The sequence below is a fragment of the Anabrus simplex genome, chromosome 4 (assembly GCF_040414725.1).
Source record: "Anabrus simplex isolate iqAnaSimp1 chromosome 4, ASM4041472v1, whole genome shotgun sequence".
In the NCBI taxonomy this organism is placed as follows: domain Eukaryota; kingdom Metazoa; phylum Arthropoda; class Insecta; order Orthoptera; family Tettigoniidae; genus Anabrus; species Anabrus simplex.
The window spans coordinates 427,278,274-427,303,432 of record NC_090268.1 but is presented as its reverse complement, the minus strand read 5'-3'; the positions used below and the strand labels follow the sequence as shown (position 1 = coordinate 427,303,432).

Sequence of the window (25,159 nt, the reverse complement as noted above, 5' to 3'; positions counted from 1 at the left end):
ATGATACTTGGCGAATGGAGCCACGTGCCTTCTTGAAATCGACGAAGACGACCTCGTAGTTGTACCTGATCATGTTCTTCAGAATGAAGGTCGGTTATCTCCAGTGTTTAGTCCAGTGTTACGAATTTTGTCATTGTGATAGTGCTGCTATCTACCAACAAATGCGGAATTATAATGGAACGAACACCTTAGCTGAGTTTGTTTAATTTTGTCATGTGACACAGTTCGCCACCAGGGATGTTTTTCATGCCAATAACAGTGTCATATAGTGACAACATTTTTGACCGCCCTTCAAATATCGACTACTTGAACTGCGATGAATCCCTCAAACTTGTGCCACTTTGTGTGCGTTAAACACTGCCAGTCTGAAAGATTCTGACAGACATGCGCTAACAACCGCACGATGTACAAGAACAAATGTGACACAGATGTACGTAAAATTCTGAACGGTGTTTTGAAACGATGTTCGAGGCAGCTACAAAGATTTCTGAATGCCGAGAGTGTACTTGTCAGCTCTATCAGTAACTTCTTGGCTGTTGTAGGGTTTAGACACATCTTGACCAATGATAAGTGAAACATTTGTCTTCAGGCCACACCATGCTGCTGTCTCTTGTTTTGTTCGCGATGGGTGCGCAGTCCTGGGCCCTCTCCTCGCAGTGTAACCGGTCCCAATGGATGAAATTCTCGGTGACCAGCTGGAGGAATGAGTCAGGTCATCGGCTTGTTGCGGTGAGTATAGACCTATCAGTTACATCTAAAAGACATTTGTATATTAACTATATAACTAACATTTTAATATGTTGAGGAATAATGAGACAGTTGCTGTAATATTACAGAATGATATATAAAGGTGCAATACACATTACGAAATGAAGTCCTTTGTCCTTAATATTAATATTCATGTAAAACAGTGCAGAATTATTCATTTAATTATTTTCAACCCTGAGTGACTGCCATCACTACAGATACTTACATACCAATATGTCGTCATTATGTTTTACAATATGCTTAAACTGTTATGATCTTTGTTTTGTTTGTAGTTTAACTTCTCAAGAATTCATCGAAGGTTTTTGATGGTTCAAGCATGGAAAAGGGCTAAATTTTCAAGCTACATCCCCAGCATTTGCGTAGTATAACCTGAGGATGAACATAAAATCCTCTTCGGGACTGCCCATTGTAGGATTTGAACAAATCAGCTCCCGAATATATACGAACAGCAATGCGGCTCTTGCCACACCACCAGCTCGCTCGTATCACGTCAGGGTAATACATTATATCCAAGGAGAGAGCCGTTGTTATTCAAAAGGCTTCTCGTGAACGGAAAGTGTGGTATGTCGGACGCTTGTAAGAATGCTAGGATAATACTTCGAGCAGGTTAGAACGTGACCCCACTGAACGGCAATGAACTCTGCCTAAACGAGATACTTAATGCATGTGCTTGAGTATATCTAAGCTAATTTTATCACGTTGACATCATTTCGTTAGGTAAAGTCAATATATTTACGGGCTGTAGAGGACGATGAAAGAATCAGTGATTAACGTATACTGAAATTTTCCAAATATATCATGAGATATAATTAATTACTTACTTAATTAATTAATTAATTAATTTATTTATTTATTTACTTATTTATTTATTCCTGACTTGCATTTGTGCCGAAGTTAGGGCTAACGGCCCTCTCTTACAATTAACCACCTTAAACAATAGAATTTAAAAATATATACATAAAAGTAAGATACAGTAACTCTACAACGAAATAATACTACTGACAGATACACTAAGACTAGGTTATAAATCAGTACGGCAATTAGTGTTGCAATATTACTACTACACTACTACTACTACTACTACTAATGTTAATAATAACAATATTACTAATAATATTGAAGTGCATAATAGATTTATAAAACATTCATACAAGATACACACAATGACTCGCACAACTCAATTATATGTTCCCAGGAAAAACTTTCGGTAGGCAGATTTGAATTTTCGAGAGGAAGTAACGTGCCTAATGTCCACTGGGTGTGTATTCAAAAGTCTCGATGCAGTAACTAGAAAGGAATTATTGTAGGAATTCGTTCAGTTTAGTGGAATTTCAAGTAGGGAACCAGAACGAGTACTAAGTTCATGGAATGAGGAAAAACCAAACCAAACCCCACGACACTACAGCCCATTAAGGGCCTTGGCCTACCAAGCGACCGCTGCTCATCCCGAAGGCCTGCAGATTAGGAGGTGTCGTGTGGTCAGCACGACGAATCATGGAATGAGGAAAGCAAACTAAAATTAGAAGAGAGGTAAGCAGGAGTGTTCGTCGAGAGTACTTGGTAAATAAGTGTCATTAGTTGAAAATTCCTTCGTTCATTTATGTGTATCTATCCCATTGTTTTGAAATATGGTGTAACGTGAGTGTCATGTCGCAGTGGGAGGGATATCATATGCATGAGTTCTGTACTCGTTGAAGTCTCAAAGCTTGTTCAGCATTTAGATTGGCTAGTACCGTATCGCAGTAGTCTAAAATTGGGAATGGTAGTGATCGGAATATTTTTAAATTCTGTTCTTGAGGAAAAGCATTCTGCTTGAACTTTTAGTTTCGTATTCATTCCAGGTCAGATCCTGATTGAAGGACATTCCAAGATTAGTTACATTTTTAAGGTTCAGTACAGCAGTGGCATTGAGGATGATTGGAGGAGGAATACTATTTCCTATTACTTCATCTTAGTTTACGTACATATGTCACTCAAGTATTCGGCAATATTACCACCTTTGTACGTCATTCCCAGTGCCAGAAGTTTTGTAAAATATGTCAGTCATTTTCATTCAGCCAACCACTGTCGACTGATTGTTGGTTGTATATGTACTTAACTGAATTTTTTGTGCTCATCTTTTACTTTCTTGGGATCCAGGTTCAAAAGTATACTTTCGCAAGTAGGTGAGTACCGAGTTCTGTACACGATACGTATTTCAACCCCAGGTTGTTTGAGATTGAAACTAAATGTGTCATTCATATTCTCTGTAATGTAATCACTAATCCGTTAACGTTCCGCTAGCATAAAAGAGGATGCGCTATGTACGCCAGTCTCGACGGATTTCGAAAAAATAACTGAATACAACGTTAGTGGGTATCATAAGTACACAAAAAAAGATGATACATGGCAATTTTGATAGTGACTATCATGTGGTTGTTCCGTGCAATCCCTGGTTGTTAAAGAATGTAAAAGCTAATATTAATATGGAACTCATAATAATTACCAAACCCTATTCCACCCCGTTCACTGAATACACCTGCCAATAGTCCTTCCAAATAAACCTAATTTGTTAGTACCACTGCAGATCAGGTGAAGGCCATCTTAGCGCAGATTCATATATCCTACCCACCGATCAGGATCTATGGACCACCTTTCTAGTTTCCCACGTACCCACTTCAGTGTCTTACTTAAATCCCGATCACCTTACAGTCAGTATCTCATCTACACAGTAATCCACTAACAACAATCTCCACTTCCAAGAAATTCTCCCTTGCTAAATTATCCGGATCCCACACATCCCAATCTACATCCGTGCTTGCCTTTGATTTCCGGTACTAATGTGAAAAACTTCCACCTTCTGTTTACTCTCTTCCTTCTCTTTTAGTTTCCTCAACATCAGCCTTAAACTAATTCCTGTATAACACTCTACCTGGTTACCTTTCCTCCACAAATAAATTCCTCGTATGCCTAACAATGGAGTCCCCATGCCCCAAGATTCTCGCGTATTGATACTCACGTGGAACCTGCTCTATGATTCCGAGAGACAATTTTCGTTGCAATTTTAAGAGAAAGAGAGGATAACGCTGGAAGGAAAATCATGGTGCCCTCAAAATTCTAAATAGAAGTAACACACCTATTTGAACAATAGTATGGTGGCATTTACTCCAGTAATCTTACCGGTCAGCACTTCAAAGACAGAGCGATATTTGCTCTTGCCAATGAAAAACCAAAAAATCAACCATCATGTACGATAGTTGAAGTGTTACCTGAGTATTGGTAGACAACGAAAGCGTAGAAGGTATTGCGAATATCTGTAGAGAAGATCAATATGCTTACCCTAAAGAGTTTCTTTACACAAATTAAAATCCCCCATAAGATCTCAGTACCGAACTCGATAGCTGCAGTCGCTTAAGTGCGGCCAGTATCCAGTATTCGGGAGATAGTAGGTTCGAACCCCACTGTCGGCAGCCCTGAAAATGGTTTTCCGTGGTTTCCCATTTTCACACCAGGCTGTACCTTAATTAAGGCCACGGCCGCTTCCTTCCCACTCCTAGCCCTTTCCTGTCCCATCGTCGCCGTAAGACCTATCTGTGTCGGTGCGACGTAAAACAACTAGCAAAAAAAAAAAAGATCTCAGTATGTATAAAGACGGTATAATCTTGTTACTGAAACATTGACTACCCTAGAGAGTCGTTTGAAATGGGAAAAGACTTTTACTTACAGAATTATAGCATGATACAATAGGGACAAAAGTAATGGAATTCCTTCCTAAGGAAACTATACTCAGACCTGGATTAACAGTTCTCTGCTACATACGCATACTTTTAACAAGAAAAAATAAAGAAGTCTATTTTAAAATACGTTTAACATTGTGACTGGCGATCTGTAATTGTTAGGGAGAACTTTTGACGAGATACGTCTTTATTTTTGAAAGGTAGCATTTACCCATGGTCTTTCAGGACGGCAATAATTTAGCATACTATGTAATGGTCGTCAAGTCAAGAAATAACAAAATATATACTCAAATTAGTTTTCGATGGTGGCTGCTATAAAGTAACTTAGCTACATTGCTACAGTGGAATTTGAATGAGTGTTCAGCCTTATGCGTGGTTTACTTATTCACAGGAATAAGAAGTAATTGTATTTTCTAAACAAATTTACTACCAGCAGAGGAAAATGTGTTAATTCCGCTACGACATAATTTCATCTTCGTCCACTCCTTAACAATTACAATTTCTAGGCCGGATATGCTTTTAGATTAAGACGCAATATTTCATGAATCTTGAATCACTGAAATTTCCACACACGCCAAAAGTGTTAAAGCTGTTTGAATAAGTAGTAATTAAAATGATATAAAAGAAGTTCAACTCAATCAATCAATACTGATCTGCATTTAGGGCAGTCGCCCAGGTGGCAGATTCCCTATCTGTTGCTTTCCTAGCCTTTTCCGAAATGATTTCAAAGAAATTGGAAATTTATTGAACATCTCCCTTGGTAACTTATTCCAATCCCTAACTCCCCTTCATATAAATGAATATTTGCCCCAGTTTGTCCTCTTGAATTCCAACTTTATCTTCATATTGTGATCTTTCCTACTTTTATAGACGCCATTCAAACCTATTCGTCTACTAGTGTCATTCCACGCCATCTCTCCGCTGACAGCTCGGAACATACCACTTAGTCGAACAGCTCTTCTTCTTTCTCTCAATTCTTCCCAACCCAAACATTACAACATTTTTGTAACGCTACTCTTTTGTCGGAAATCACCCAGAACAAATCGAGCTGCTTTTCTTTGGATTTTTTCCAGTTCTTGAATCAGGTAATCCTGGTGAGGGTCCCATACACTGGAACCATACTCTAGTTGGGGTCTTACCAGAGACTTATATGCACTCTCCTTTACATCCTTACTACAACCCCTAAACACCCTAATAACCATGTGCAGAGATCGGTACCCTTTATTTACAATCCCATTTATGTGATTACCCCAGTGAAGATCTTTCCTTATATTAACTCCTAGATACTTACAATGATCCCCAAAAGGAACTTTCACTCCATCAACGCAGTAATTAAAACTGAGAGGACTTTTCCTATTTGTAAAACTCACAACCTGACTTTTAGCCCCGTTTATCAACATACCATTGCCTGCTGTCCATCTCACAATATTTTCGAGGTCACGTTGCAGTTGCTCGCAATCTTGTAACTTATTTATCACTCTATAGAGAATAACATCATCCGCAAAAAGCCTTACCTCCGATTCCACTCCTTTACTCATATCATTTATATATATAAGAAAACATAAAGGTCCGATAACACTGCCCTGAGGAACTCCCCTCTCAACTATTACAGGGTCAGACAAAGCTTCACCTACTCTAACTCCATCAAGTACGAGACATGGAAACTGAGAGGAATATTTCATTGTGGTCGATACGGACAGTCTAACTTATCAGAAACCGAGAATTTGAAATATTGTCTTCCCATAATATCACATGTAAAGGAATCGAGGTATTTGATGAAAATCTAAAACTATATAGCTGCATGAGAACAGGGCAGGTCGAACGCTGTAAAGACGTGTTGCAATATAACGGCTGTACGAGGAGTTCGAGGTAGAAACCGCTGCCACTATGAAGGCTGCATGGTGAAATACTGGGATACTGTATGATCGTGTTCGAACTACGTTGGCCTCCGCGCAACGAACTAGAGAAGTATCCGACGTCGCACCACGTGAATCCATCAGAGGAGAAGCACTGTGTGACCTACGTATTAGATCCAGCGGTTCGGTATGAGACCAGCCTACAACTAGGAATGGATGAGCATGCAGAGGAAAGAATACAAATCTACGAGAAATGTGTTTCATAACCCAGCGGGCACATTAAGAACTCAACAAACCTGGAGCGATTACGTCCTATATTTAAAGCGAATGCGGCGTGTTGAACTGTGTGTCTCTCATCCTGGTGTTCAGGGATTTCAATATGACATGTTCCTCACCTTGGTAACTACATTACACAACCATTTTTATTTCTTAAATTTAAGGAATGAATTTTAGACTTCTTCATTGCAATATTCTGTATCCTTGCAGTCACAGACGAATTTATTTGTCTCTCTTCATAATTATTCCCCAATTATTATAACCCACTACTCCATCGAATGCAAAATATTACAGTATTTGCGTCAATTAAAATCTACTTCAATATTTATGACTTATTTATTCAACGAACAATATATGATTCTCGCTTAAAAAAATCTTGTAAATAGGTTATTAAACCATAATGAATGAATATATTGCTATTTATTTATTTATTTATTTATTTATTTATTTATTTATTTATTTATTTATTTATTTCTTCCACTACATACGTCCCTGATTTGTCTGATGTCTTCTCTGTTACTTCTCACGCACACACGGTGTGATAGAACAGCTCAATAGGAGTTCAACGCCGTTGAGAGTACCCGCTTGGAATGCCAGCGCTGTGGTAGCATACTGCGAGCCACCTGGTGACCAATAAGCGTACCAATATAGCCCCTACGATAAATCATTCGTAAATTAAAACCCTCATTATTGTAGAAGTCTTCCTCGTGAATACTCGAGATGTTCTTTTGAAGACACGGAATAAAATTCCCTGCAACACTTACAAGTTTGGTCGCCATAAGACCCATCTATGTCAGTGCGACGTTAAGCAAATAGCATTCTATTCAATTCTTACAAGTTCCATCTTGTTTCCTTCACATGGTATAAACCCAAAAGCCCATGTGATGTCTACATTAAACCAGATACAGACTTCATTAACATTCTAAATTTTAATTGATTTAGGTTTGTGAGTATATATATCTGCCCTATGATACCTTTAATTTTTTATAGTCTGATGAGAAACGCAATAATTATTGTTAGTGTCTATATGTTGGTCGTATTGAAAAATGAAGGTTAAAGTATCACCATTAAAATGCAATAACGTGTACTGAAAATTAATTATAGGGCAATGTGTCAAAAATGATATTTAATTATTTATAAGACGATTGAAAATATTATGTACTACCTAACATCACGAGTGATCACACGAGTACAGACACACAAGTGACCTCAAAATAGTCCTTACCCATCAAAAAGAATTCTACACCTCATGATCAAAGTTCTGTTTTTGTTTTGTGGATAATAATAGTATCATATTGATAATTTTTAACCTCAACGAAACGCACAGTTCCCTCTAACAGAGCGGAATCCAATTTGCAGCCATAAATCACCTGATGACGTCGTCAAGAGCTAAGAAATCAGCGACGTGAAATGTCGGCTCCTTTCACACTACACGGTTTCGACCGTACGGCAAAAAAACCGTACGGTGACATTCCTTTAGTGGCATGAAGAAGAGCATTAGACCTTTCACATTACACGGCACGGTAGCCGTGCCGTTGCCGTGCCGTGTAGCAGCCGTGTCTTGCCACTGGAATGGAGGCTGCCGTTGACTCAGTGGCACACGCAGCTAAATGCTTGCTTTCACACTGCACGGTTTTTTAATCATACGGCAGCTTTCGAGCAGCTGTAGAGGAGATAACGCGAGGGGTTTTTATTGTTTTACTTTGTTATTAAAATGTTCAGTGCATTGCATTGTAGGATTCTGAAATTCTGAAATTCTTATTACTCTGGTCCGTACTGGGACATAACGCTAGACATTTATACAGTAGTGGCGATTGTACTGGACGTGTGTGTTGGGGGGGGGGGGCGAAATGTACAAACAACAAAACGTACCCGGGTTTGTGGTGTATAGCGTGGGGGTGTGGGGGTGTGTATTGTGCCCTACAGGGACCTATGGTTCCGGCCAGGCGAATACCGGTCTCGAACCAAGAGCACAGTAGTGAAAAAACTCCCACAATCGTGAGCTTGTGTACATAGTCTTACCTGAACACATATCCTCGCACAGCAACTCAGTCACGCACATCACAGGGGTACAAGAGAAAACCAAGGGCGAAATTACGATAAACAACAGGATATGTGACATATCAGGTAAGAACAATGACAAAAATACGAGAAACCAAGCTGCATTAATAAAATAACATGATGAATTCATTACAAAAATTTAAATCCAAAATCATATATACAAAGAGTTTGAATATCTGATATATTCCAATATGATATCGCCGAGGACCTCCATGTCACAAAACCATCGGTCTGCCGGGCTAGAACAAGGGTGGAACAACAGAATAAGTCGAAATAGAAAGATAAGAGAACTATCTGGGCAAAAGGAAAAATCAAAAGGAAATCTCCCATGCGTAAAAACGTTGCGTCACAAGACCTCGAACCCATACTCTTCCGTAATCAAAGCTTTACAGTACAAGACCTGGACTGGATGAAAGCTCACAGTCCTACCTAACTAAGGTACACACACTTATCAATAAACCCAAAAATATCCCCGCTCCAACAATACGTGGCGAAGTAAAGTAGACAAGAAAAAAATAAACCAAACAAACGAACTGCGGTCCTAACAGGCAGCTATAATCAAGGTCACAAGCCGAGGGCGACTCCCCCTAAGCACTTGAAAACAAAACAAACACGCAGACAGAGACCAAATCTTCTCGTCTATGACGTCACACTCGACTGCCCTGCCTCGCACAAGTCACATGGCAGAGTGTTCTCCCCCGCCATCCTACACTACGCACATCTGTTCAACTACAGGGACTTCTTACCCCCCTTACATTAACATACATCTAACCATATAGTGCTGAAATCATCTATATCTGCCTTCATAGGGCTTGGGCATACATATTACTCACACATACTTTGCCTCCATAGGGCTTTTCATCATGACACCTGGGTTCAATTCCCTGGCACTACCAAAATTGTTCATCATATCACCAGCACTCAGCCATATAACTCTCACATACTTTGCCTCCATACGGCTTTTCATCATGACACCTGGGTTCAGTTCCCTGGCACTACCAAAATTATTCATCACATCTACAGCACTCAGTCATAGAACGTCCATGCGTGCGATTAGCTATCTCTACCGTGCATATGAAGCACTAGCACCATGTCTAACACCTCCAGCCATGCCAACCTGTGCAAGTCAAGGAATCTGTCTCCAGTATGAAAAACATACGTACAATAACCAATGAAATAAAAATCCTCTGCTTCTGAAATTTCCGTGTCTGGCTAAAAGACCTAGCTAACGTGACCAATGCATAAAAGATACCGCGAACAGAAACAAACATAATACAAGGTGAAAATATAACAATTTACAACCATTTCTACCGTCCAGAGTTCGAGGTCTGTGCATACCTATCCTATACAAACCATTATTTACATAACTGTCATGGCTGACGCCACCTTGAATTTTAATTTTAATCTAGCCCATGCTAATAAAAAATTGGGTTTGTCTGACCTGGGAGTACCGATGACATTGTGAGGCGGCTCTCTATGGAACCCAGGAACTTATCTCATGTTGACAGATGACACTGCCATCTGCAAAGTTATGTAGATCGCTGGATTCATGCTGGCTGGTGAATGATTCTTCGACAGCTTCCGTGAAAGTGGTCCAGTGTCTCTTCCGGTATTGTGGTGAGCTTCGCCTTCCTGGAGTCCCCGCGTCGATGCTCGGTTGTCTCGACAGCTGCTCCGTTGCTACAGCTTGCTGTTCTTCTCTCTCATTCTCTGCGACGTTTCTCACGTTGTATACGTGAAGGGAAATTCTATTCCCAAGTAGATTGTACTGGATGTTAACAGCTCGCGGCTTAGATCTGATTCACGATGTCCTCCTGGAGTTGTATCACACCGTCGCAGTCGCGAGACAGTCAAAGAGTCCCGTCTCGAGTGCTCAACCGCTGCATATTTATAACACGTCTCGCGTACCCATGCTAATGATTTCCCCGCGAAATTCTCCCTCCGGCGGTCTCCTTGCAAGAAGCGCGCAAAGTACTAATCTCGCATATGCACTTTTAGTTATGCCCAAGTCGCATATCAAAATTTTGCTCAGTTTATGGGGGTTGCAATTTTCTTCTCAGATTAAATGCATTTCTTCTGTGCTTTAAGATATAAATTAATTTCCTTTTCGCTCCAAATCTTTGTTGACACGCCACCTCTTTAAAAGGGTTTAGCGTCCTGCGTCTAAATTAACTCGCTTGGCTTGGGGTCATAAATTTGTCTTATGAGATTCCAGAGATTTCCTAATTATTTAGCTGTTCCATTCCCACGAGAACTGCACCACTCAACTACTCACAGACAATAAATTAAAATACAAGGATCTCCAAGTTTCTTCAGGGTGGTCTTGAATGTACGTGATACCACAGGCTAAAATCATGCCTCTATAACAATGACCGATAGGGTTCAGTATATACACCAAAACTTTTAAGAAAAGCTCAACGTGGTAGGCTAATTTCGACAGAGAGGTAAAGATTGTCAGACTACCAACTTAAGTGCGGTAATAGGTTTTTTTTAGATTTTGATTCAATACCATACAATAAAACTTTCATCAAAGGAACAATTTTACACATGCACTAAAATTAAACAGAAGTACGGTGTGATAATACAATTAAAATTCGTTTAGAATTTGACTACACACTACGAAACTAACACACTAACGAGATTGCCAGATAGACGAAAACGCGCGGCAAGCGAGTGAATCATACTTCAGCGTCCATGACCTTGGCAATAAAATATACCCCTGCCACCCTTCCTCACAGGACATGCAAAGTCTCCACTACTTGGTATGGCGCTATACAAATCGGTTAGCCGCGACAAACTACATTCTGTGCGTATTCCCGCTAATAATTGTATTGATAATTAAAGAAAATAAAAGAAAGATTTATCTGATAAAACAACAGGGCTTGTACAAGTTGCTTTTTTAAATAATTAAATTAAGTCCTAGTTTCAGCCACGTAAAATGGAATAATAATGTAATGTTTTCTCCACTAAGGGGCTGTCTGGCCGAGGCGGTAAAGGCGTGCTCGGTCCGCCCGGAAGGACGTGGGTTCGAATCCCCGTCAGGACGGCGTAAATTTTAAGAAACGAGATCTTCACTTCTGGAGGTGCATATGGCCCTGAGGTTCACTCAGCCTACTCTAAAAATGAGTACCAGGTTAATTCCTGGGGGCAAAGGCGGCCGGGCGTAGAGCTAACCACTCTAACCCATCACGTGCCGCGGTTAACAATGGTGGAAGCCTTTACCTTCCACTCCTCCAAAGGCCTTCGTGGCCTGTACGGAGGTGTCTTTGTCTTTTTCCTCCACAAAGTGGGGCGAGGGGGTGCGATCGCCGCTGCTGCATTTATAAAGATCGGAATGCGACAAGAAAAGCCTGGCGTGAAGTTTACCTAGAAATAAACCCAGATTTTGATCTAATTTAAGACAAAGAAAAAAGTGTGTTTGGTAACATAAGTATATTTTCAGTATATATATATAGTGTATATTATTACATAATACAGGTTCACAAATATGTAATTATGATACAATTTCACAGTTTAATATTCAGCCACAAACTACTAATATTAAGAAATCATCCTATTATTAAAATGACTCTCTTGTATGACTAGCATCGAGACATGCACTGAGCTTCCCACGGCAAAAAAAAACGTACGGCAAAAAAACCGTTGCAGTGTGAAAGCAACATCCACGGCAAAAGAGCCGTACGGGGTTTTTTTTTTTTTGTCGTACGGTCGAAACCGTGTAGTGTGAAAGGAGCCCCACTCTATGTTTTATACTGATATAACTAGATACGAGGTGCGTCCAGTTGGTTACCGAGGTAAATGTGCTGTGAGCTACTACATACATTCCAATTTGTTACATACACTAGAAGAGTTTCAAAGGTACAAATGCACGGGGAGATAGTGTATTTCCTCATCCAAGCAGCCTTCAGTTAAAATTTCTTGAACATTACCTAGCGTGTTAAACAAACATATTACTAACTGTAAACCCAAATAGGAAATATTACAGTGTATTTCACTTTATCACTGTTCTAGGCTGATGTGCTGTCCCATACGACGGACAAGGATAGTGTTTCCTTGGCAGTGGAACTGCTGACTGAGAAGTGTGGTGACAGCAAGGCTGTCATCCTCCAGACACTGAGTAGTGCCGGACAGCCTGAGGAGCAAGCGTCGGTCAGCTCTACTGTACCTCCAACAGGTAGTATCTTCAGAGGAGCTAGGTGGTGTTACTGGTCGTGGTTGTGTCCAATGGATCCAGGTGGTGCCATTGGTCCATAGAAATCTATGGCAGTTATGAGTTGTCCTCGGTCGAGATATACTGTATCTATATTATTAGTCCAGATACTTTTAAAGTGATTGGCGGTGTTATTGATGCTGAAGAATTATGACAGTTTGGTCTCTCTATAAGATTAACCTGTTATTATGGGAGTCTGGAAATTGGCCTAGAATTTCCAATATGAATTACGTGGTGTTATTTGTAAAAATATCTCCATAGTAGTTAGGTGATATCATTGGTCCGGATATCACTAAGCTAATTAAGCCTTGCAGTTGGTTTAATCATCTCCTTTGTTGCTATTATGATGACATTAGTCCAGAAATATCTAAGGTTGTTAGGTGGTATCATTTGTTCAAATATCTAAAGACGTTAGTCGCGATAAATGTTCCGGATGTCCCCACTAACTGCTGCCTGTGGTAAGTATAGCCATAATACGTGTACATAACTCTATTAATTCAGAGGAGAATTCATCTTGTAAATCACAGCTCAAGTCTTAATCTTTTCTCTTAGAATGTGTATTTCATCATCTTTAGCAGTAAGACTTCCTGGCGTTATGGACGGCCGTTATACTTCAGGCGATCTACTCAACAGAGTACGTTTGTACGTAACTCCTATAATACTATTTTCTCGACCGTACATTTGTGACTCTTATTCCCTGCCTCTGTTTAACTCCTATTCTGGGGTTAAACAACATCAACTGCATTGAGACAGATCCTGTGGTTGCGCAATGAAGAGTTATTTTGACACAAAAGCACGCATATCAGTGCTTTCCTTGCATCTAACCAGTGACTGAATTGATCATAAAAGCTTCAATTATTTAGCCGTATATTTTGTTCAAGTATTAAAGTTTTTTTCTGAGTAGCCCTTCATAGATAGTAGCCATTACTTCTTCCAGGGGTTTCACATTAGTAAATCACACTAAGATTTTCTACAATAAACTATCATACCATACTTTGGAGGAAATATTCTGCGTTTGTTTTGACCAATGTACAAGTCGTCTGCAGACATTGCGTCAGTTAAAGCAAGCTTTTGTCTAAAGGTGGAGAATATACCGTTGATCAACTGAGATTAACATGGCTGGTAGCGTTTGGAACCACATTTTGCCCTGTTGATGGCATGGGTTCGACAAGACACTGGAAGTTGGAAAGCCATCCCGATACATGATCGCTGAACAGCCTTACATAATGCAAGGAGATTTGTCGGAACAGTCACCAGGGCAAGCAATTCTCCCTCAAAAGCATTCCAGGTGAGCTCGATAGGAGTGAGGTGATGATGTTTTTGTGTGCTAGGCAAACATTATCATGGCCATGGAGTTTTAATGGAACCAAACAACTACAATTCTTCTCAGATAAACGAGTGAATAATGTTGGGGTAGGGGCCTCCTCCAGAGTTGGTGGATATGTTCTGAGAGCAGGTTCATGTATCGTTCGCCGGTGTGGGACGTCGACCTATAATCCAGTGGCAACATTTCACGTCATGCGAACAGATTCTACACAACCACCAGACTGAACTGCACCCTGCTAGCTAGACAGATCCACTGATTCCCTCATGTACTTGATGATGCACTTGTAGCCTGATAATGACGTGTACCAATTGGTACCAGGACTCATCTGTCCAAGTGATTTTCAACCAGACGTTTAGACTTCAAAGGCGATGTTCCTTTGACCACATCAGACTCTGTGCGTTATTACGTGCTCTGAGGAGGGGTCTTCTAATGTGTCGGCGGATTCTGTACCCCATTGTGAGGAAATGGTTATGGATGGCTCACATATTGTTGATTTCGCGATCTGCTGCACTGACATGTCTATCCGCTCTTATCGTTGGAGCCAACCGAAAGTGATCCCTGAAGTCAACACCTTGTTCATCAAGGTACTGGAATCCGACGGAGACAGTTCTCCCCAAATCAACGTGCAACTAAAATTTCGTGTAACTTTTTAATGTCTTTTATTTTTTATATCCATAATACATTTCTACACAAATTAACTTTTATTTCGCGTAAATCGTTTCTCCGATGTGTTCGCTAAAGAGCACAAAGTAAACTGCCTCCATAATTGCGTAAATACCTCGCCGTCAACATTAATATCTTAGGGAACCGTTTTGATTAGACAACACGAATGCTCTGCGCACGGTATAATGACCTCCTGCATTCTTCACTATTAACGTCTCGCTAAACGAAAGAAAGGAATAGTCGCAAATTGTACTTGGAAAATACATTCTGCATATGATTATGTGTGATAGACGAAGGTGTGAAGAAATAATAATTATGTAGAATTGGAAAGACTAAGAACAGATTTAACATAAATACATACATCATCATAATAGACTGTTATGCCTTTCAGCGTTCAGTCTGCAAGCTTCTGAAAATTTACTAAACGTCGCCAGAATCCTCGACTTGGAACTAGTGTTGTGGCCTCGTTTAGTTCTATACCTCTTATATTTAAATCGTTAGAAACCGAGTCTAACCATCGTCGTCTTGGTCTCCCTCTACTTCTCTTACCCTCCATAACAGAGTCCATTATACTCCTAGGTAACCTATCCTCCTCCATTCGCCTCACATGACCCCACCACCGAAGCCGGTTTATGCGTACGGCTTCACGCATCGAGTTCATTCCTAAATTAGCCTTTGTCTCCTCATTCCGAGTACCCTCCTTCCATTGTTCCCACCTGTTATACCAGCAATCATTCTTGCTACTTATGTCTGCTACTTCTAACTTATGAATAAGATATCCTGAGTCCACCCAGCTTTCACTCCCGTAAAGCAAAGTTGATCTGAAAACAGACCGATGTAAAGATAGTTTCGTCTGGGAGCTGACTTCCTTCTTACTGAATACTCTTGATCGCAAATGCGAGCTCACTGCATTAGCTTTACTACACCTTGATTCAATCTCACTTACTATATTACCATCCTGGGAGAACAAACAACCTAAATACTTGAAATTATCGACCTGTTCTAGCATTGTATCTCCAATGTGACATTCAATTCTGTTGAATTTCTTACCTACTGACATCAATTTAGTCTTCGAGAGGCTAATTTTCATACCATACTCATTGCACCTATTTTCAAGTTCCAAGATATTAGACTGCAGGCTTTCGGCACAGTCTGCCATTAAGACGAAGTCGTCAGCATAGGACAAACTGCTTACTACATTTCCACCTAACTAAATCACTCCCTGCCATTTTATACCTTTCAGCAGATGATACATGTAAACTACGAACAGCAAAGGTGAAAGATTACAGCCTTGTCTAACCCCTGTAAGTACCCTGAACCAAGAACTCATTCTACCATCAATTCTCACTGAAGCCCAATTGTCAAAACATAAATGCCTTTGATTGATTTTAATAATCTACCTTTAATTCCATAGTCCCCCAGTGTAGTGAACATCTTTTCCCTCGGTACCCTGTCATATGCTTTCTCTAGATCTACGAAACATAAACACAACTGCCTATTCCTTTCGCAGCATTTTTCAATTACCTGGCGCATACTGAAAATCTGATCCTGACAGCCTCTCTGTGGTCTGAAACCACACTGGTTTTCATCCAACTTCCTCACAACGACTGATCGCACCCTCCCTTCCAAGATGCCTGTGAATACTTTGCCTGGTATACTAATCAATGAGATACCTCGATAGTTGTTGCAATCCTTCCTGTTCCCTTGCTTATAGATAGGTGCAAATACTGCTTTTGCCCAATCTGAAGGTACCTTACCAACACTCCACGCTAATTTTACTACTCTATGAAGCCATTTCATCCCTGCCTTCCCACTATACTTCACCATTTCAGGTCTAATTTCATCTATTCCTGCTGCCTTATGACAATGGAGCTTATTTACCATCCTTTCCTCTTTCTCAAGCATAATTTCACCAACATCATTTTCCTCCTCCCCATGAGCTTGGCTGTTTGCAACACAACCAGGATGATTTCCTTTTACATTGAGAAGATGTTCAAAATATTCCCTCCACCTCTCCAGTAATTCCGTGGGATCTATTATGAGTTCACCTGAATTACTCAAAACACTGTTCATTTCCTTTTTCCCTCCCTTCCTAAGATTCTTTATTACTGTCCAGAAAGGTTTCCCTGCTGCTTGACCTAGCCTTTCCAGGTTATTACCAAAATCTTCACATGACTTCTTTTTGGATTCAACAACTATTTGGTTCGTTAATGAAAATAATAATTTCTTTACCTACAGAAATATAAATTTCAATGTGGGGAAGAATTTTTTGAAGAACGACGTGTAGAATGTTATTTTATGTGGGACGGGGTGTTAGAGAACGGGAACTCAAAAAGAGTAAAATCTTTGAGAATTGGTGTTACGGAAGGATGCCTAATATCAACTGGACACCAAAGCTAACTAAGAATGAAGTATTCCAACAAGCTCAAGAGACAGGAATTGTGCTGTAGAACTTGAAAAGAAAAATAACCCATTTAATTGGACACACAGTTCTTCAAAATGACTTCATCAAGATTATAATAGAAAAAAATAGAAGTGAAAATTACCGGGGAAGAACACGCTTAAATTAGGTACGTGTGTCAGATCATGAGGACATGAACTGTAACTGCCATTTACGATAAATGTCAGTAAATATTTAGCTTTTAGCACCATCATGTATCTGAGATTCTCCGGTAACCGAGATTCAGAACACATCTCTGGTTAATGAAATGAAATGGCGTATGGGTTTTAGTGCCGAGAGAGTCCGAGGACAAGTTCGGCTCGCCAGGTGCAGGTCTTTTGATTTGACACCCGTAGGCGACCTACGCGTCGTGATGAAGGATGACAACACATGCACCCAGCCCCCGTGCCAGCGAAATTAACCAGTGATGGTTAAAATTCCCGACTCTGCCGGGAATCGAACCCGGGACCCCTCTGACGAAAGGCCAGCACGCTAAGCATTTAGCCATGGGGCCAGACACGTCTCTGGTTTTCAGTGGCGTATCCTGAAATCTCCACTGAGGCATGCAACTAGTAACCATGCAGTTAACACAATGTATTAAGTAAATTTCAATTCTACTCACCCTAATTATATGTAAGTGAACTCGAGCCAAACAGTTTTACTGTAAGTTCCTGGAGTGAACGTGCGTACACAATACTTGTTTTCTATTTTTAAATTTACGAGAGTCCGCCTCTGTGGTGTAGTGGTTAGTGTGATTAGCTGCCACCCCCGGAGGTCCGGGTTCGATTCCCGGCTCTGCCACGAAATTTGAAAAGTGGTACGAGGGCTGGAACGGGGTTCACTCAGCCTCGGGAGGTCAACTGAGTAGAGGTGGGTTCAATTCCCACCTCAGCCATTCTGGAAGTGGTTTTCCGTGGTTTCCCACTTCTCCAGGCAAATGCCGGGATGGTACCTAACTTCAGGCCACGGCCGCTTCCTTCCCTCTTCCTTGTCTATCCCTTCCAATATTCCCATCCCCCGCAAGGCCCCTGTTCAGCATAGCAGGTGAGGCCGCCTGGGCGAGGTACTGGTCATCCTCCCCAGTTTTGTCCCCGACGCAGAGTCTGAAGCTCCAGGACACTGCCCTTGAGGCGATACAGGTGGGATCCCTCGCTGAGTCCGAAAAGCCGAGGGAAAAGCCAACCCTGGAGGGTAAGCAGATTAAGAAGGAGAAGAAGAAGAATTTTTTTTGCTACGGGCTTTACGTCGCACCGACACAGATAGGTCTTATGGCGACGATGGGATAGGAAAGGCCTAGGAGTTGGAAGGAAGCGGCCATGGCCTTAATTAAGGTACAGCCCCAGCATTTGCCTGGTGTGAAAATGGGAAACCACGGAAAACCATCTTCAGGGCTGCCGATAGTGGGATTCGAACCTCAAGCTCACAGCCGCGCGCCTCTACACGCACGGCCAACTCGCCCGGTAAAGAAGAAATATACGAGGGAAGGTAGAGGTCTCCCGGCTTGAACTATTTGAATCTTTTCATCAAACGAACGGCCAGTAAACTGATTTACAATTATATCCGTTTTAGACTCATCCATCGTTAATACCACAATAAGAAGACCGAAAACGACGAATAGCACAGGAACAGCACACATAGAATGAACTCACTAATCAGCAAAACACACAATGAATTAACTCACTAGTTAGCCACAACTGAAGCACTGGAGGAAAGTCACCTCAGTGGCATTGGTCAGTTTCGTCACGTTGGGTTCTCGCTGGGGGATAATCTGTGGGTCCCGTTCGCTGTAAACATGTCGACTTTCTCCAAGTTACTAACAGATGGCAGAGGGTAGCACGGGTATGGGGTGACAAATTCTGACCAAGTTTCAATTGCAGCGACATCGTTCGGAGGGTTTCAGAACTACGTCTGCCACCGAATGCAATTTTAAGATTGAATGCCTTGCATCATTAACTCCGCCATGCTGTCTCTTTCTTCCTAGAGAGGAGTAGACGGCGAGACTACACCAGCACCACACGTAGTCAAGCAACGGAACTAGTACAGTTGCGCGGACCTTTTGAACTTCTGAGAGATGAAATCGTTAATATTTGACTTAAAACAACCTAAAATCGTACATCAGAGAGTTCTTTGTGTTATCATAACGCATGCAGTGAATGCCTTGCATTCAAGGAGAATACGCCTCTGCTGGTTTTGTTGGTCAACAAGAGTGATTCCTCACATGGTAGCTGTAATGTTTCTCACCTTATAAAGCGCCGAAGGCGGGAGAGAGGAGAAAAATCCTTCGTGGAGTGTTGCGAAGTGAACTACATACCATTGTCTACTCTACTTACGAAATATATGTGGGCAATTTCTCTTTCATCAGACTGTATACTGTCAGGAGTGTATTCTGCTTATCACTACTTGTGAATATAAATCAGCATCTTGAGCTCACTTAGCAATAAAATACTAATAACTATTCATAAGTATAAAAGCCCTATGATCATTTTCTCTGTTACCACGAAAATCATTCCACCTTCAAGACTCCGTGAGAACCAGGCAGTGTAAAAGTTCTCTGCATCAGGAGCATAATTCTGGATTATTATAAGTACGTTAACCCTTTATAAGGCAGTACTCATTAATACACTTTCTTTTCTAACTAACTTTATTTACAGGCTCTATAAGTGCTAAATAATACAATTTAACAGGAAAAAAGACAATCCAGTGTTCAGGAGATCAGTTATAAGATAGGAATTTACTTCCCACCGCCCTCTGTCTACCATTCAGAAGTGGGAACATATTTTCCATAGCCCACCTACGTACACAATTTCAGTTCAGTTAGTTCACTTTTTATTTAGCAGAAATATTTCGGACACCTATGTGGGCTATGGGAAGCATATTTCCACATACAATGTGAAATAAATTTATATCTTAGAACTCTTCAATTGGTAAAAGGTAGTAAATAATCTCAGAACAAATGAGAAAAATGCACAATAAGCAAAGAAAATTCATGTAAATAGTATATAGACTTATAAAATGTTGACTTCTTACCCTATTTTCACTTCATAAATCTTGTTCACAAGAGGCGTTGCGCAGGCACGATATCGCTATTCAGATGTTTTCCAAAGGAGCTAAAGATTCCAAGGAGATCAGAATAGTTCCACAAATATTCCCAAGAGTGCAGCACACATATTTACATGTGAAATAAACTCCCAGCGCCCAGAAATGACAAAAAACCGATGTGAGAAAATAATTTCCACCGCCTTATAAAGGGTTAAATTAAAAATGGCATACAATCCTTATTCGAGAGATAATTTACTTAGACATTTTGTAGATTTATAAGAATTCTTATCCTTAAGCTAAATTTTGTTTTATTGTATCGACTGTCAAGGAATATCTCAATTCGATGGAGAAATAATTATAACTCTACTTTCCCTGGTCAGGAAACAGGAATGCGATATAATGTTCCGATTGTGAGTAAAATTACTGATGCTTCGGAATCCTTTGACGTACCACCTCCATCACCCCCAGATATGAACATATACAGTACTCAGTGCGGTGTGATCCTGTGTGCTACGTTCTGACATTACCATTCCTGGTGAATGGTTTATTAAACCGATAGATTGACATACTTGTTAGAAGTACATGTCCCGGAATATTTTAACCTAGTCCTTCACATATGAAACAAAAGCCTAGGTAGTGTATTTTTCTCGCATGTTATGCAACAGTTTTTGATTCACCTTCCTTGTTGTGAAATTCAAACATTTAAATTTCATTATTACAAGTAAATTATTAAAACATCTGAATAATTCATAGGGACTACGACGTAATTGTGTGGTACGAAATTCTCTGAAGGAGGAGTTCAATTTCCTCGAAAATGTATTGGCTCATTGTTCTATTTAATTGTAAATTTCCGGTTTATCTTTAATGACCTCTCATTAATTACCTCTTTGCATCAACAGTTGTTCCCCTGCCTGGATACCGACATATTCCCGGACTTGGATATTACAAAACACTTCAAAACAGAATGACCTGGAATGAAGGGGTAGAGGCTTGTCGGAAGGAAGGTACACACATGTTGCTTGTGGAGACTCAGGAAGAGATTGACACTCTCTTCGAGTGGGTTGTATGTTGTTCATGGGTTGGAGTACATCGTGAGAGTTCTTCTGGACCTTGGATTAATGTCTTAGGTAAGTCAGACTCTGCTCGATTGGGTACAGATGAAAATGTCTGGTCTATGGGTAACTGTATACACATTTTCTGGAGTATATTTCTTTCAGATTGACGTAATTCATAGTGTGGGTTATTGCATATAAAGCATGGGCGAATACTCTGTGGTCCTGAGGGTAGGGATACCTGTTGCTATGGAATAAGAGAGGCATATTTTGGTCCTCCTTGTGCTCAGGCGGCTAGGACTGTAAAATCTACCTTTAGAGGCGGGATTCCTACTGGAACTACGTGTACATAGGCTGGTATCCAACATCACAGTATTTTTACCGAACAAGCTCAAAACGTTTAAATCAAGAGCAGGACCTATGTGAGCGACGAATTACCACTGCTTGGAAGCAACAAACAAAATGGAATTCGGATGTGCACAGTAAATATTAATGGGGATCATTGAAGAAATAACGTAAGGCTAAATGAGTCTACAGGAAGTATGTATTTGAATCGGCTAGGAATAAAGGATATTCGGGTAATGGGGCATAATATGAATGGGATGGGATTTTATGATTCTGTTTGTAATTAGGAGGTGTTAGAAAGCGAAGAGTCGAGCGTGGGATAGGAAACACACATCAGAAACACCAGAGCACGAAACACAGCTTCCATTAGGGTAATAAATGAGCGAAAAGAATCGGTAGATTCAACAGTTGGAAGAATTAGTATCAGAATTGTCTGTTTGCATTAACCATATGAGGGTGCAGACGAGGAGGAAGTCGACAAGTCATAAGAAGCACTGAAGGACATCGTAGTCAGTATGAACCACAAGGTTAGGATCGTCACGCTGGATGACTGCAATGTGACATTTGGAAGTAAAACAGGATATTCGAAGATGCTGGATAAGTGAGGAGACGATGTGGAATATATTAGGAGTGGGAATCGTTTATTTTATACCTGTGCTGATATGGTATTAGCTGTTGCGAATTTGTTAATTATTCCAAAACTATTTTTAAAAGTTAGGGTCAACCGGTGGATTGTACATTCCCAGCACGAGGAGAGCCACGACTAGGAATATTTCAGAGGTCTTTCTTTCTTTATTCGTGTCAGAAGTATCAACTTTACTTATAGATATTTAACAAAAAGCAACAAGATATCTACATTCCTACTATACAAATATACAAGTCTATTATACAATCACAGATAGAGCAGCAATATTCAAGAGCTAGATGATGCTTGCCCAGTATTGGGCGACGTCAATAGCGTTGGGGGAGGCTGCAATCAAGTCTTTCATAGAGCACATTGAAGGACATAAAACACACTGACATAGATGTTGGATCGTCTGCTGCTCTCCGCAATCACAAAGTGATGAATCACTTGAGAAGCCCCACTTCCGCAAGTTTACTTTGGTTCTGCCGACTTCTGTACGGAGTCTGTTAAGGGCTTTCCATACTGTCCACTTCTCCTGGTGTCCACATGGAAGACTTTCCTTTGGCTCTATCCAGTTGCAGAGGTGCCGAGTCTTATTCGATGGCAGCAGGTATCCCTGATTTCAGGACCACTCAGGAGGGGGTAGAGGCTACTGATGATTGACCTATATCATAACTGCATTTGAATCAAGCGTATCTCTTAGAAATATGCGAGTATTCTGGGTATAATCGATGATACAGGTCACTGTCTAATCTTCAGTGTACTAGGTATCTTTAGGCCTAGAATGGAGGGAGTGAAATCAGCCTGTAGTCTCATAAGCGGAAGACTGTCCAGGTCGAGAATATAGCACAGTTGACCATCGATATGGTTAGTAGAACGTTCTGAAAAGTAGACTTAGCTGGATCAGGATATAGGGTAAAGCTAAGTGGCATCAGGGAAATAGGAACGAAATATCTCGGAATATCTGTGTTGAGGACGGGGGAAAAAATATCTTGTAGGAATGATGAAGTCATAATAGCTTGTTAAAGTAAGAAGAATGCTAGAGTCCAAGTATAATTCATGATAAGATATCGTCAATAACCTTGAATGGCTTAGTCACTCGGCAGGAATATATTTATCGGCAGAAAGAGAGGATCTCAGAAAGAGAAGGAAAAAAATATTAGTGTTTTGGGTAAGTCAGATGAACTCATACGAGGTCGAAGGGAATAAGTGGAGATACGGGACTAATATTTTGAAGATCCGAACGTAAAAGGAAATCTTCCTGTGGAAGCGGAGAACAAGCGAGTTTGCGGGGCACATATCAATAGGAGCAGGGTCGTACAGCGGAAGGAGTTGATGAAACTGACCTGAAACTGTGAAACATGAAACACATTAGAACAGCGTCGATGTTATATGATTAGCATAGAAAGTTGGTAAGGTATCTTCTGATCGTTTAAAAAAGTAATTGCATCCATCTATAAGCAAGGAGACAGGAGGAATTAAAAATACCTTGATAGTTCATTGATCACCATACCAGGCAAGGTGTTCACACACATTTTGTTAAGTTCTATGAGGTGACATCAGAAGGTTCTCCTATGATAGTGACAACTCCCATTTCATTTTAGAGCGTCAGAGCTTTAAGAATAAAATGTACTCATATTGTAAAACATACACTGATAAAAAAATTCCGTTATATTTCGTTTTGTTTGATTTTCGGCATCCAATGATATTCTGATCACATCTTTATTTTTCAGCAATACACAAATCGCATTACCTTGAGTAAGAGTCCACTCGTTAGTGATAGTGAGGTAAAAGTTTGTACTACCATTCACAGGTCAGCGGATGAACTCGACGGACTTCTTCGGTTGGCTCCCATTCTATCCCAAGGGTGAGGATAATTGTATGAGACTTGGTTATCTTCAGGACCCTCCATCCCTTAAGGGAACGGTCAATTATGGATGTCAAAACTCACAGTGGGTTGTCTGCGAACAAATGTTGTAAGTGTACAATGAACTAATGACATAAGATCTCTCAGTAAACTTGTACTGATGAAACAATATTCAATAAAGATTTATCACACTACTCCACTCTTTTCCTTACCTCAGTATGCCTGGATAACTCCTTAGCGTTATTCGGTCTTAGATGAAATATATCAAGGAAACTACTAAATTAAAAAGGGCCTCATAGTTATATACTTGTGGTAGCGAATGCACCAGTGTTTAGCTACGTTGTTCTACATTATATACGGATTTCTACGTTAATTACTGTACACGCACTGAGTACGATTTTATTAAATTGCATGTCTTTTAGAGTTATCTGAGAAACACCATTGGGAGGTCACAATACGTCCTTTCCCATGTAGGGTGCGAGTTGTCGAATTGTGATGCTAATGATGGGCCCAACTTTCCCACTGCCAATCTCAACCGAGTTTGTAAGTTTCTACTATAATGGCAGTCCACCTTGCTTACTGCCATTCACAATCGATGTGTGGTGTTTTCGTAATAATGGCAGGCACCTTATTACTGCCACTCTCAAGCCATTAATTTACATGATCAAACGACAAATCGCATCGCTGCGCTGTCAAGTTAAGTGAGGTTTTGGTCAAGTTATTTATGAGTACACTCTAAAGTATCCTAAAGTCGCTTCATCAAATTCATTTTAAGAAACCATATCGAATTATCTCAAGAGTGAATGCATATTTACATGACGCAAATTCAATCGGTGTGGGTATTCTCTTCTCTGTGGCGTCTGACTGAGAGCGCATTTGCTCTCAGGCGAAAGTATGACTCGTTACAGCAAGAA

At 40.5% G+C, this 25,159-nt stretch overlaps 1 protein-coding gene across 1 annotated transcript; it reads left to right on the top strand.

Annotated features, from left to right (window-relative positions):
• The first annotated feature begins 587 nt into the window (after nucleotides 1-587).
• On the top strand, nucleotides 588-24,439 carry LOC136872792 (hemolymph lipopolysaccharide-binding protein-like). The gene is made up of 4 exons (XM_068227539.1): nucleotides 588-729; nucleotides 12,689-12,851; nucleotides 21,256-21,483; nucleotides 24,192-24,439. Exons 1-4 carry the CDS (start codon nucleotides 598-600, stop codon nucleotides 24,356-24,358), a joined length of 690 nt encoding a protein of 229 aa, XP_068083640.1. The 5' UTR covers nucleotides 588-597; the 3' UTR covers nucleotides 24,359-24,439.
• Nucleotides 24,440-25,159: the final 720 nt, after the last annotated feature.

What these genes read in the sequence shown, in the direction of transcription:
- LOC136872792 (XM_068227539.1), top strand. Translation starts at nt 598, where the DNA reads ATGCTGCTGTCTCTTGTTTTGTTCGCGATGGGTGCGCAGTCCTGGGCC. An exon ending in CAGGTCATCGGCTTGTTGCG is followed by an intron (nt 730 to 12,688) that starts GTGAGTATAGAC and finishes TCACTGTTCTAG; the next exon opens with GCTGATGTGCTGTCCCATAC. An exon ending in CTCTACTGTACCTCCAACAG is followed by an intron (nt 12,852 to 21,255) that starts GTAGTATCTTCA and finishes TTGCATCAACAG; the next exon opens with TTGTTCCCCTGCCTGGATAC.